Genomic DNA, 13,097 nt, shown 5'->3' on the forward strand with positions numbered 1-13,097 from the left:
AAAGACATAAGGTAAGAATAGAGACTATTTAAGCCTAGACTTTGGAATAATGCAACAATCATTTAGTATGTGATGTTGAAAAAAAACCTTATAAAATAGAAAGTAAATTACCTATGTCCAATCTTGATCTTTCTTCTATTTGCCAGTGATTATGTGAAATTTCTTTCTTTTTTTGTGTGTGTAAAAACAAGACCATTTTAATTTCCTGCCACTATCTGATCTTAAGCTTAGCATTGGCTGTATATGGGCTCGGAGAAAACCCAGAAAATCAGTAAGGAAATATTGACTGATTATATGCTTAATCTTAGGGGAAAGATTAGGAGTGAATTTGTTCTTTACTTTTCTGACTGAATCAAAGTGATCAAAAAGATTCATCACTTTACTGGCTGGCAGGTAGCAAACATTATTACTGAACTATTAAAATGCTCTAGAATTTATAAAGAGTAGTGAATTTTGTTACATTTACAAATTCAGAAAAGTGTCCTCAAATGTATTGTTGAATGCTTTGCATATTTTTCCTTAATCTCACTGCCTTTTATACATCTGAAGAGTAGATGCAAAAATTCTACTGAAATAAATTATTGAGTTATCTTCTCTTTTCTATTTAAAAAGAAGTATCATGTGCCTTTCCCTAAACCATAGCAGATACTTCTATAACCATTGCTTTCTATTTAAGGCTGGTAAAACGATTTTATTTTATGTCTAAAATTATCAAGTAGGTTTTCCTTTATCTTTTTTAGAGAAGCTGAGCTTTTGAATGTTTGTGAGCACAGCAATAATGCAAACTCTTCTAATAAGTGTTCTTGCAGCATCAACTAAAACAAGTTCAGTCGAATACAGTTTAATCCTACAACTCGCAACTCTTTCAAGACAAAGACAACTATATTTTTCTTTTACAAAAAGACGTATTCTTTACTTTTCAATTCATTTATTTTTTAACTTCAGAAGAAAATGAAGAATAGCTACAGCCATGGCAACAGTGGCTAAGAAACAACTAAAGATCCCTTTCTAACTCCCACCAATTGTGTGTGTACGAATCTGACCAAGATCTGTAAAAGTGTTTCCCTTTTCTACGAAAACAACAGACCCAGTGCATCCTAATGAGACTTGCACATTTGAGTCAATTGGCTAAAAAAATAAGACTAAAGGAGTAAAAGTCACCTTTTTGTTTTTTGTCATAACCTTATGTCTTTCAAGTTTTTCTTACTTTGTTGCAGCTCCCGACTAAGTTAATCTCAGTATGCAAAACAGTTTATAATGAAGCAAAGGCCGCAAGCTCTGGCAGGTCCCGCAGTGTGGGAAATTGCTAATACGATTTCTTTGAGCGCCTGATTTCTTCCATTGCATCTTACTCATGGGTTACTTTAATATGTAGAAATGAAACTCCGGTGCTTCTTTTCAGCTTATACAACAAAGTCTGGAAAACCCAGAGTTCCCATCACTTTTGGTGGGTGAGATACACTGGACGAGAAAGCTTCTCAGGTAATTGAGAGCGTACCTTTGGAAACTTCAAATGTTACTGAGTGCTCTTCCGTTAAACACAAAGAAGGAGATACTTCTTGCCTCTGTCTTCAAGTGAAGCTCATTCAGATTTTCATTTATCTAACAATGATTTTTTTTGATCTCTGTTCATATCACTGAAACATATTGGTAAATCAAAACACAGACCCTGCTCTGATGGAGATAATATTTCAACAGCAAAGACAGCTAAAATAACGCAGCACTAGGAATCAGTTTTCTTGCTACTTCCAATCTTTACAGCTTCATGTTGAACTGCCATGCTCCTCTAATTCCTACCTTTGCCCCCTCAATTTTTATCCCATGGAACTAGTATCCACCTTCCGAACTTTTTCAGACCTCTTTGTCTTTGCAATTGTTTCTGTCTGGAAAATACGAGGCAGTATCAATTTAAATGTCTATTTCTCTGCAAAGCATTTCTGACTGTCTTGGTTATATTCAGTCACCGCATCTTTTAGGTTCCTGATATGCTTCGCAATAGCTCTGTTTCTGAGCCCATCAAATTGCCCTGTAATTGTTTATTCATGTTTCTGAGTTCCCAGCTTGAGTGTAAGCATTCTCAGAATAGGGACCATGTTTTGCTCATCTTCGTCCAGCCCTGCAGTGCCTGGAATGCTGTCTGGCACATAGCTGTTGAATTAATATATTATATATTATTATAATTAAGTATGGGATTGTCCAGTCTACAGCTGTTGACTCATTCTTACTGTCAGAATGTATGCTGCTTAATTCCTATAGATGATTCAAATCATCGCAGCTGTTATCTCTGCTTATCAGCTCTCTTCTTCAGTGGCTACTCCCTGTAACTGAAGCCAGCTTTCCTCTTCTTTTTGTTCTGTGTTTTGTCTCTTTTGTCCCTTACTCTTTTGTTTTTGTGGGGGTTTTTGTTTTGTTTTAGTGTGAATAAATGACCTTATGGCCATTAGCCAGTAACTAAAATGCTCATTTCCATCTAAATAATGATGTAATCAGTTGTAGCATAAGGAAGCAGACCATTTAAGACTTCGGCTCTTTTTGATGCTTTATTCAGCATCAGAGATGTTTTTGGAAGCGAAGTGAACTGGGTAGAGTTCCTTTACGTTAGAGAATTCTGAAAATTTGTAAATACAGATTCCTAATAAGCAGGTTTTATCTGTCGCCACATATTTGATCATTTGCCAAAAATCCTGCTTGAGTTCTGACGTCTCACTCAGGTGGTGCTAGATAAGGAGGAAGCCTTGGATTAGGAGTAAGTTAACTGGGGGCCATGTCCACGTTTCACCACCTCCATGCAAATAGCCACATTTCTATCTGTGTGGAGTTTTCCTTTTTTCTAAGTGATCATGCTTTGAGATAGTGTTATTGGCTTCTTCGGGTGATGTAATAAACCTCTGAGAGGTCAATCATGGCTTTTAGGCATTTCTGATTAATTTGCAAACAGTATAACAAGGTCGCCGGGCTTGCCAGTTATTTGGGATTCACACTGTGTCTAATGGGAGATTGAATTTCCCTTTTATACAGTGAAAGTGAGAACACTGTTGCAAAGGGCATCAACTAATTTGAAGGATGCAACAAAGAGGTAGTGTGGGATATCTGTGAGCCAACTGTAGAGCCATTCTTTTGTTAAACATCTAGTTCATACTGTAAGGGCAGTCCTTGTCATCTTCTCCTGATAAATACTTGGTTAAGACTCTTTAAACACATTCTAGGGCCAAATAAACTGTCCCAGGGTCAACATAGCCCCAGTTCTCTTTCTAATGCCTTTTATATCATCATCTATTGAATAAGAACTGGCACTCCTAGCAAAATGCCTGAGATGCTTGATCATTTTCTATGTACCATATTTCAAATAGAAAGAATATATTTTAGTAGGATTTTAGCAAATGCTTTTGACTTAAGCCCTAGTTAACCAGGTAGGAGTTACTAACCAGAACAGAAAACATATCTGCTTTCCTCATCAATTTATCTTCAGTAGAACATAGTGTCTGACCTAAATAAAGTGGACACAGCAAATATTTCTAGAGTGAATGAATATAGAGAAAGCCACTTGACTGAGGCTTTATGCCTCTTTTCAAGGTATATCCTACACATAAAATTATATATTGCTTCAAGATCACATGTAATTACCAGGAAATCTTCATTGGAAAATAGCATTACTGACTTTTAGAAAGAGCAGGGCTTTTCAAGATCATCTCAGTCCAGTGCTTTTTATTCAAAATAAACAGAACAGTTGCAGGCATTAAGTTCCTCCACTTACTTTTAAAAAAATAAACAACTGAAGGTTTCTTACCCATCTCTCAAAAAGTGAAAACATTCATCTTTGTTTGGAAGTAATTTTGAGGATATATGTCGATTGATCGAAGGAAGAGGCAGAAGAAATACATGCCATCCCACTGTGCAGTGTAATGACAGTGTTCCAGGGGGTAAGTCAGGTGTTCATAAAAGGAGGGTTTCGCACTATAGAAACACGGAAATCTAGCTGCATGACACTTGAGTCTTCCATGGTGGAGTAAAAATATGTGAGCAACTAGTAGCCTTAAGTGGTGTTTTGTTCGAATAATCTTTGATGCCAGAAAGACAGTTAAAATCAAGTTTATTGTTACTTTTTTTGCTACTGGGTTAAACATATATATCAAAGTCTGGCACTTAAATGTTCAATTGGTAAGGCTTTAGATAAAAATCATTAGGGACTTTTTGCAAGCAATCAAGTTTAGAATTTAAAATCAACGAATACACTTGAAAATAAAATAATATATAAAAATGTTCCTACTCTTAAGCACTTATTTTGATATAAAACAATTCATTTGTTCCCAGCTACATTAAGCTACTTTGAGTTGTCCCATAAAACAACTGATGTATTGTGAGAAGAATAATGCTGGCATCCAAAATGGTATATTATTTTAAGTAAAAACTGAAACTCTTTCTGTCAATAATTGATCACAAATTCAAAAAAGTAGTCAAAAAATACCTTTAGTTTTAAGTTTCTTTTTGGAGTTTTTCTTTCTTTTTTTTTCTACAGATGAGTGAACCAAATCGCCCATTGGATTTAGAGAGCCGAAATGTAATTTGTTTTATTGGAGCATGATATAAACAATACAGTAAATCTAACTTTGTAGTTTCATTATATTTCTGTTGCCTTAAGTAGCTCAGTAGGTGGTATTTACATAAATTCTTCCATTTTTTTCCTATGGTATAATTAAGGGTAGAAAAGTCATTATACTGTAAACCATATTTTCACATACTTGTCGTGAAACACATATATTGAGATGTTTGCATGAATAAATGGCTAACTGCTATTTTAACCAGCAATACATTTATGAGAACTAAATAGTTCGTGGCCTAAAAATAATTCAGAAAACATGCACAGAAGATAAAGTGCTTTTCTAACCACAGTTGTCCATTAACATATTTTGAGAGATAATTGGGTGAGCTATTTCCATAATGCTTTTGAAAATTGATACAAATTAAAATGCAAATAAAGTAATTATTGATAGCATGTCACCACAACATAAAGTGTGCCCATCCTTCTAGAAATTTACTAACACATCCTTTATCTTCATTGTGTTAATTTCACCATCCTCTGAGAAAGGATTAACTTTTTTTCAAAAACATTTTTTTAAAGGGAGATAAAGATTGCAGAGAAGGAAGATACTGAGTTCACTTCCTCCATAACACATCGAAAATACATCTCCATGTGGAGCAACTCAGGCTATGAGCAAACTGGAGACTGGTAGTGAGGCTCTTCCACAACCAAGACTGTTAGGAAGATCCACACAGAGATGGGTGGGAAGGGAGGACAAGCAATCAGTCTGGACTGCATCCCTAGCAGGAGACACAGAAGAGGAGGGGGACAATATGGGGCTGGATGTCCTCCCTGGAGAGTGAGGGGTGTGACCACATTTCCAACACTGGGAAGATGAATCCTCTTAGGTGGGTTGAAAACCAATGGGACTTAACAGGAGGCTGTAAGAAACTGAGACTCCACTTTTGAAGGTGAACACATGCTTGCTTACTCCTGAAGGAAGCAGATGGAAAACTTCCTGGGGCTCTGGACAGTTTCCTGCAACCACCCCAGCACACAGCCCCTGCTGTGCCCATTGCCTGCTCTGGATCCCCTTGCTCTGGTGCAGCTCTCAGTAGGATGAAGGCAGGGTGCTGAGGAGGGTGTGCAGTTGGAGTGGGGATGCAGCAGGCTGTGACCCAGCCCTGTATCTGAACAGGGCAAGGATGGCCATCACTGGTGCGAGTTGGGGAGGCAGCTTGGGAATGGCCTGGGACTCCGCTGGTGGACCAGGGCTGTCACAGTGTGCACACTGGCCTGTACCCAGTGCCTGCTCTGACCCTTCTTGATACAGCACTACCTTTTCTACTGAGATTTGTCCTATTTTATAAATTTTTAATTCTTGTTATAGCCTTTTCTTTTCCATTCTAACACTTCTTGTAGAGTTGGTTTACTGTTATAACAAACCCACTGGTCACATCATATTCAGTGGTAAAAGGCTGAAACCTTTACCTCTAAAATCAGGAATAGGACAAAGATGCCCTCCTGCTACTTCTATTTAACGTAGTACTGGGAGTCTTATCCAAAGAAATCAGACAAGAAAAAGAAATAAAAGGCATCTATGTTGGAGGAGAAGAAGTAAAATTGTCACCATCTGCAGATGAGATGTTATTATATATTGAAAACCCTAAAGTTTCCACCAAAAACTATTAGAATTAGTAAAGTTAATAAAGTTGCAGGATATGAGCTTTGTGTGCAGAAATCTGTTGTTATTCTAGACACAAAAAAATTAACTATCAGAAAGAAAAAGCAAGAAAACAATCCCTTTTAAAATTGCATCAGGGAGGTCGAAGACCTGTATGCTGAAAACTATAAGACACTGATGAAGGGAATTTGAAGCTGATACAAAGACTTGAAAGACAGCCTGTGTTCATGGATTGGAAGAATTAATATTTTTAAGAATTAATATTTTTAAGATTTTAATTAATATTTTAAGATTAATATTTTAATACTACCCAAACAATGTACAGATTTAATGCAATCCCTATCAAAATACAATGACATTTTTCACAGAACTAGAACAAGTAATCTAAAATTTTATATGGAATAAGAATAGATCCTGAATTGTTAAAGCAATATTGAGAAAAAAGAGCAAAGCTGTAGGTATCAGGCTCCCTGACTTAAGACTACACTACAAAGCTACAAAGTAATCAAAATAGTATGGTATTGGCACAAAAAACAGATACACAAATCAACAGAACAGAATACAGAGCCCAGAAATAAACCCATGCACCTATTGTCAATTAATCTACAATTCAGAGGCAAGAATATATAATGGAGAAAGAACGGTCTCTTCAATAAGTGGTGCTGGGAAAACTGGGCAGCTACATGTAAAAGAATGAAATTAGAACATTTTGTTATATACAAAAATAAAGTCAAAATGGATTAAAGATCTAAATGTAAGACTGGAAACCATAGACGTCCCAGAAGAAAACATATGCAGAAATGGCATAAGTTACAGCAATTATCATCTGCTCCTATTCTCCTCAGGCAAAGGAAACAAAAGCAAAGATATACAAATGGGGCCTAATGAAACTTAAAAGCATTTGCATGGTAAAGGAAACCATTGACGCAAGGGAAGACAATCTAATTAATGAGAGAAATTACTTACAACAATATTACCATTAAGGGGCTAATATCCAAAATATATAAATAGCCCACACAATTCAATAACAAATAAACAAACCTGATTAAAAAACAGGCAGAAGATCTGAATAGATATTTTCCCAAAAAAGACAGAGATAGCTAACAGGCATTTGAAAAGATGCTTGACATCACTAATTATTAGAGAAACACGAATCAAAACCACAATGAGTTAGCACCACACAGAATGTCATTGTCAACAAGACCACAAATAACAAATGCTGGCAAGATATGGAGAAAACAGTACTGTACACTCTTGGTGGGAATGTAAAAACTGGTAGAGCCGTTGTGGAAAACAGTATGAAGCTTTCCAAAAAACTAAAAAATAGATTTAGGAATTTGACTCTCCTGGATGTACCTCTAAAGAAAATGAAAACACTAATTCAAAAAGATACATGCACTCCAGTGTTCACAGCAGCGTTATTTACAATAGCCAAGATACGGAGTAACAGAAGTGTCCATCGACAGATGAACAGATAAAGAAGATGTGATATATATATGTGTGTATATTTATATATATATATATATAATACTATTCAGTCATAAAAAAGAATGAACTTTTGCCATTTGCAACCACATGGATGGACTTGGAGGATATTATGCTTAGTGAAATAAATTAAAGAAAGACACATACTGTATCTTATCACTTACATGTGGAATCTAAAAAAAAAAGCAAAGTAATAATTGTAACAAAACAAAAACAGACTCCTAGATATGGGGAACAGAGTAGTGATTACTAGCATGAAGAGGGAAGGTTGGAGGGACAAAGTAGGTTAGGGAATTAAGAAGTACGAACTACTATGTACAAAATAAATAAGATACAAGGATATGCTGTACAGCACAGGGAATATAGTCAATATTTTATAATATTTCTAAATGAAGCATAATCTGTAAAAATATTGATTCACTATGTTGTATACCTGAAACTAATATAATATTGCTAATCATCTGTACTTTAATAGGAAAAATCAGAGATGTTTTTCTGATCAATATTACTTAGCATTTTATTTTTTAAAAAATGCTTTGTTTTATTCTCTGAAATTATTTTCTATTGTTATTTCATTTTATTAAAAAGGATGTTGAAGCACAGAGTTATTGAAGTGTATATACAAATTTCTGACAAAGTTTGGATTAGATCTTGTTTTTAGATGAGTTGAGTGAAACCAAGAAACATTAAAAGTGATTTTGCATAGAGCTACAGGAATTAAAATGTAGATAGTAAAAAAAAAAAGTTCAGAATGAAAAACAGCTTTTCGTGGGGAGAAATTTTATAGGACAATTAAGAACACAATATATTTTCACTGTAGAGTAGACTTTGTTATAATTTATGAGATTTATATTTGAGCGGCATTTTAAAAGAACAAAAGTCTACTAATAGTCTCATTATTGCTATGCAATAATGATAGAAAACTTTTAGAATTCTGCAAGAATCGAAATAGAAATAGTCGGTAAACACTAGAGTTTCCTAAGTTCTGGGGATCTACTGTATGACATAGTGACTGTAGTTAACAATACCGTATTATATACTTGAATGTCGCTAAGAGAGAGCTCTTAAATGTTCCCACCCCTGAAAAGAAATGGTAATTATGTGAAGTGATGGAGGCGTTAGGTAACCCTACTATGGTAGTCATTTCACAATATATTTGTGTATCAAATTATCATGTTGTAGTCCTTAAACTTACACACTGTTTTATGTTAATCATATCTCAATAAAGTTAGAAAAAATAAAAATAATTATTTATTTGAAATGATAACAAAAACAAGAGGTCCAGTTCCCTTAGCAAGAACTTATTTAAGGTTTACTTGTTCCCTGACTTTATCTACAGCACCTGGGTGTGCTGATGTTCTTCTCAGAAACCTGCTCATCCTCTGAAATGGGTCAGTGTGCTTCAAGGCACTGAATGCCCTCTCTAGATGTGGTCTTTTAAGCACAAGTCCTTTAGCAAGTGGAGGGTCTTTCTGAGCCTTACTCAGCCTCTGCCAGGAACGTGGCAAACCAGGAATTTCTTAGAACTGACTTCTCAGTGGGATTCATGAGGAGTTACTTTTAATGCTTCAGTGGTTCATGTCTAACAACTCAACCCTCAACATAGGAGCTGGGGTTGGAGGGAGGGAGAATGGGAGCTTGAACTGAAATGATTAGGCCTTGCTTAAGAAAGTAAGAGAGAGTTTTTCTGGAGATTCCTCAAAAGACTAGGAATAGACTTACCATATGACCCAGGAATCCCACTCCTGGGCTTGTACCCAGAAGGAAATCTACTTCAGGATGACACCTGCACCCCAATGTTCATAGCAGCACTATTTACAATAGCCAAAACATGGAAACAACCTAAATGTCCATCAACAGGTGACTGGATAAAGAAGATGTGGTATATTTATACAATGGAATACTACTCAGCCATAAAAACCGACAACATAACGCCATTTGCAGCAACATGGATGATCCTAGAGAATGTCATTCTAAGTGAAGTAAGCCAGAAAGAAAAAGAAAAATACCATATGAGATCGCTCATATGTGGAATCTAAAAAACAAAAAAACAAAAACAAAGCATAAATACAGGACAGAAATAGACTCATGGACAGAGAATACAGACTTGTGGTTACCGGGGGGGGGGGGGTAGAGGGTGGGAAGGGATAGACTGGGATTTCAAAATTGTAGAATAGATAAACAAGATTACACTGTATAGCACAGGGAAATATACACAAAATGTTATGATAAATCACAGAGAAAAAAATGTGACAATGAGTGTGTATATGTCCATGAATGACTGAAAAATTGTGCTGAACACTGGAATTTGACACAACGCTGTAAAATGATTATGAACCAGTGAAAAATGTAAAAAAAAAAGAAAGTAAGAGAGAGTTTTTTCTTGGATTCTATAAATGCATACCAAAAACTCCATATAACTTGTACAATTACAACCTGAATGATTATCTGGACTCCCTGAGGAATAAACCTGAGTGATGTAAGGAATGAACATTTTCTAATATAATATCAACATATTTCATCCATCAACTTTTTTTTTCCTTCTATAAAAAGATAACAGAACAGAATACTCTGTAATTTCCTCTTACAGCATAGTCTGGCTTCACTAGACCTTTAAAGGAAACACCACATGCTTTTTGACTTTTAACTTTTGCAAATACCAATATAGCTGAAGAATGAAACTTAAGGCGTCCTGTTTAGCGTCCTTGGATATTAAGCAGAAATCTCTAAGATGTATTTTGGTTTTGATTTGTATACTTGAGTACTTAAGTTGCTCTTATAAATGAACCTTCAAATTGGTAAGTTATGACCACAAATCAAATCATAGTGGTATGTAAATAAACTCTATGTAGCAAAGTAACCAACAAAACACGCTGCAATATTGTCTAGCTAAACTAACATATTGTAGATAAATATGAGCAAGCATTTATAAAACCACTAGATGGCATTCATTCACTGCAGTTTTGGCCAAATACAGCCTTTAAAACTTTATCACAATATGCAGGATTAGAGGGAAGGCAAAGGTTATCCATTATTTGATGACGTTTTCCTATGATTTAACAGTGACAAAGCTCATTTTTTTTCCTTTCCCTGTATGGTTCAAACTGAATCAACAAACACTTATTGAAAACTTTATTAAAGATTATTTCTTGTGAGAAGAGTTGGAAACTGTCTTCATTGTGGTGGTAATGTATTTGCTCACATCTAGAGGAAGCAATGTTAGGCGCAGTATGCTACTTAATTTTATTTCATTGCTTTACCAACACATTTTACTATTTTCCATGTAGCTGTTTCTCTAAAGATTAGAAAAAGCACAGAGTCACAAATACTAACATTTTCTAATCTTTTAGGTGGAATTAGTTTTCAAAATTAATGTTCATGAAAATAAGAGGTCAAGAGCTCTTGATGCTTCACAAAAAGTCCTTTCTACTGTACATCTTAAAAACTTGTGAGAAATAGTGCTCCTAACTGCTTTGAGAACTGAAATGGCCTTTGGTGATAAAGGATTATGATTTAGTCTTGGAGATAAATCATGGAATGAAAATGCCCGAACTCCTCACTTCAGGATAAGTGGTTGGGAGAAGATATCGATAAATCAACAAAGGTCAACATTTTTGTAGCAGGTCTGAGTTAATAATAACACAAAATCCAGAACTTACCTGTTCTAATATGTTTTGAAGCCTCTCTATCTCACAGTCTATGACAAATTTCTTCTCTTGTCGTCTATCAAGTTCTTCTAGAAGTTGCCTATAGCTGACGTCATTAAAATTTTCCACACATATAGCGCTGACATGCCAACCATTTTGTCCTGCTTTTTCCATAATAGCTTGAAGTATTGAGTATCCTAGTAGAGAAAAAAAATACAAAGAGGGGTTACTAAAAACGCACTTTTACTCCCTTTAAATAACCTATACAGACACCACTGAGTCTACATCAACATTTTTACATTCCAATATATACAGTGAATTCTTAGAAATTAAAAAATCTGAGCAGTTGTTTCTAAATCATTTGATTTTGCTTTCTTTAGTCGGGGCAAAAACATCCCTTAAAAAATGCTGGTTGAATGAAGTAGCAACACCATGCCTTGAGTAAGCTCTCAAAATCCCTCTACTGGAGAATATTAACATTGCTTTAGACACATTAGATGAGCTAAACCAAAGCCAGAATCCAGCTCTACCTGTAGTTGAGAACAATTTCCTAAACCTTTGGTAATTTTACTCACTAGACATAATTAATTTTGAACAACTGTTTTGACTCTCCCCTTGAGCACGTAAATAACAACATTTTTGGGTTCAACTATGGAAGAGAATAAGAGAAAATAAGCATTCAATAGTATTTACTGAGGACATGTTATAGTAAATGGAGAAGGCACTGTTTAATCTTCCTGTCTCGCCAGGGGAATAATGTGGATTGGCAGTGAATTGGATGAAAACTAGGTGAGGCTATGGGCACTTAAACTCATAATCTAGTAGAGGAAACACATATTGAAATAAACAAATGCAACTTAGTTTACAACTGCGTAATGAGAGCTTGAGGTGAAGTGCTGACCCAAGGGGAAGTTTGGTTACATCCCCCTTGATGGGACAAGGGAAGATATCATGAGGAGAAATAACTTGAACTAGGTCTTGAAGGTTGAGAAGGTACTTCTAAGATTGGTGAAGAAGGAGTGTTTATCACCTGGAGACAACCTTACAGAGGGGGAGAAATGGCCTTTAGCCTGTTCTTGGTCCAGATCTCTGCATATGGCAAGGAAGTCATGGTTCTCAGTATCTGCAAAATGAATCTAGCGCTTAGAGAATTTCTTCACACCCACATTGTCTTGAACTCTTGCTTTTTCCCAGCTCTCAATTTTGAGTTGGAATGTGAAAAAAAAGGGAAAAGATTATTTGAATCTATGAATAGTAGCCTTTAAACAAGAATTGTTTAGGATCAGAGACTGTTAATATTTTACCCCTTGTAGCATAGCATAAGAGAAAGATGCTAGTTCTCTTTAAGAAGGCCTAACACTTATCTGAGCTCCTTCTATGGCAGGTGCCTAAAGTTTCTCCCTGTCTTGGCTCCTGAGTGGAGAGCTGGGTGGATTAAAAGTGAAGGCTTAAAATGTAGACAAAGCGTTTCCTAGATAAGAGCACATTTACTCAGTTTTCTGATTGGTGTGTGAGTCTCTCAGATTCAAGGATTTTGATATTTAGGTATGTTTTCTACAAGTCAGAGTTTCAAACATTATGGATGCTCAGTTAATATCAGCAGACGGAACTGATGATGAGATCATATTTGAAATATAAATTGCCTGATATCCTGCCAAATGAAATACTGTGGCGGTCAGGATTCATTTTTATCTGAATGGAAAATAATTCCCCGAAGAGGAAGAAAGAGGCATGTTAATTACTGTACAATTACTCTAGTATG

General features: G+C 35.6%; 1 protein-coding gene across 3 annotated transcripts in view; it reads right to left on the reverse strand.

Annotated features, from left to right (window-relative positions):
* Nucleotides 1-13,097, reverse strand: part of GRIA4 (glutamate ionotropic receptor AMPA type subunit 4) — a 439,401-nt gene that overhangs the window by 150,468 nt on the left and 275,836 nt on the right. For all 3 annotated transcript variants that reach the window (XM_072970755.1, XM_072970756.1, XM_031675350.2), the window contains one exon: nucleotides 11,348-11,532. In XM_072970755.1, coding sequence (XP_072826856.1) covers nucleotides 11,348-11,532 — 185 coding nt within the window. The remainder of the gene's footprint in view (nucleotides 1-11,347; nucleotides 11,533-13,097) is intronic.

Source organism: Vicugna pacos, chromosome 10, assembly GCF_048564905.1.
Source record: "Vicugna pacos chromosome 10, VicPac4, whole genome shotgun sequence".
NCBI lineage: Eukaryota > Metazoa > Chordata > Mammalia > Artiodactyla > Camelidae > Vicugna > Vicugna pacos.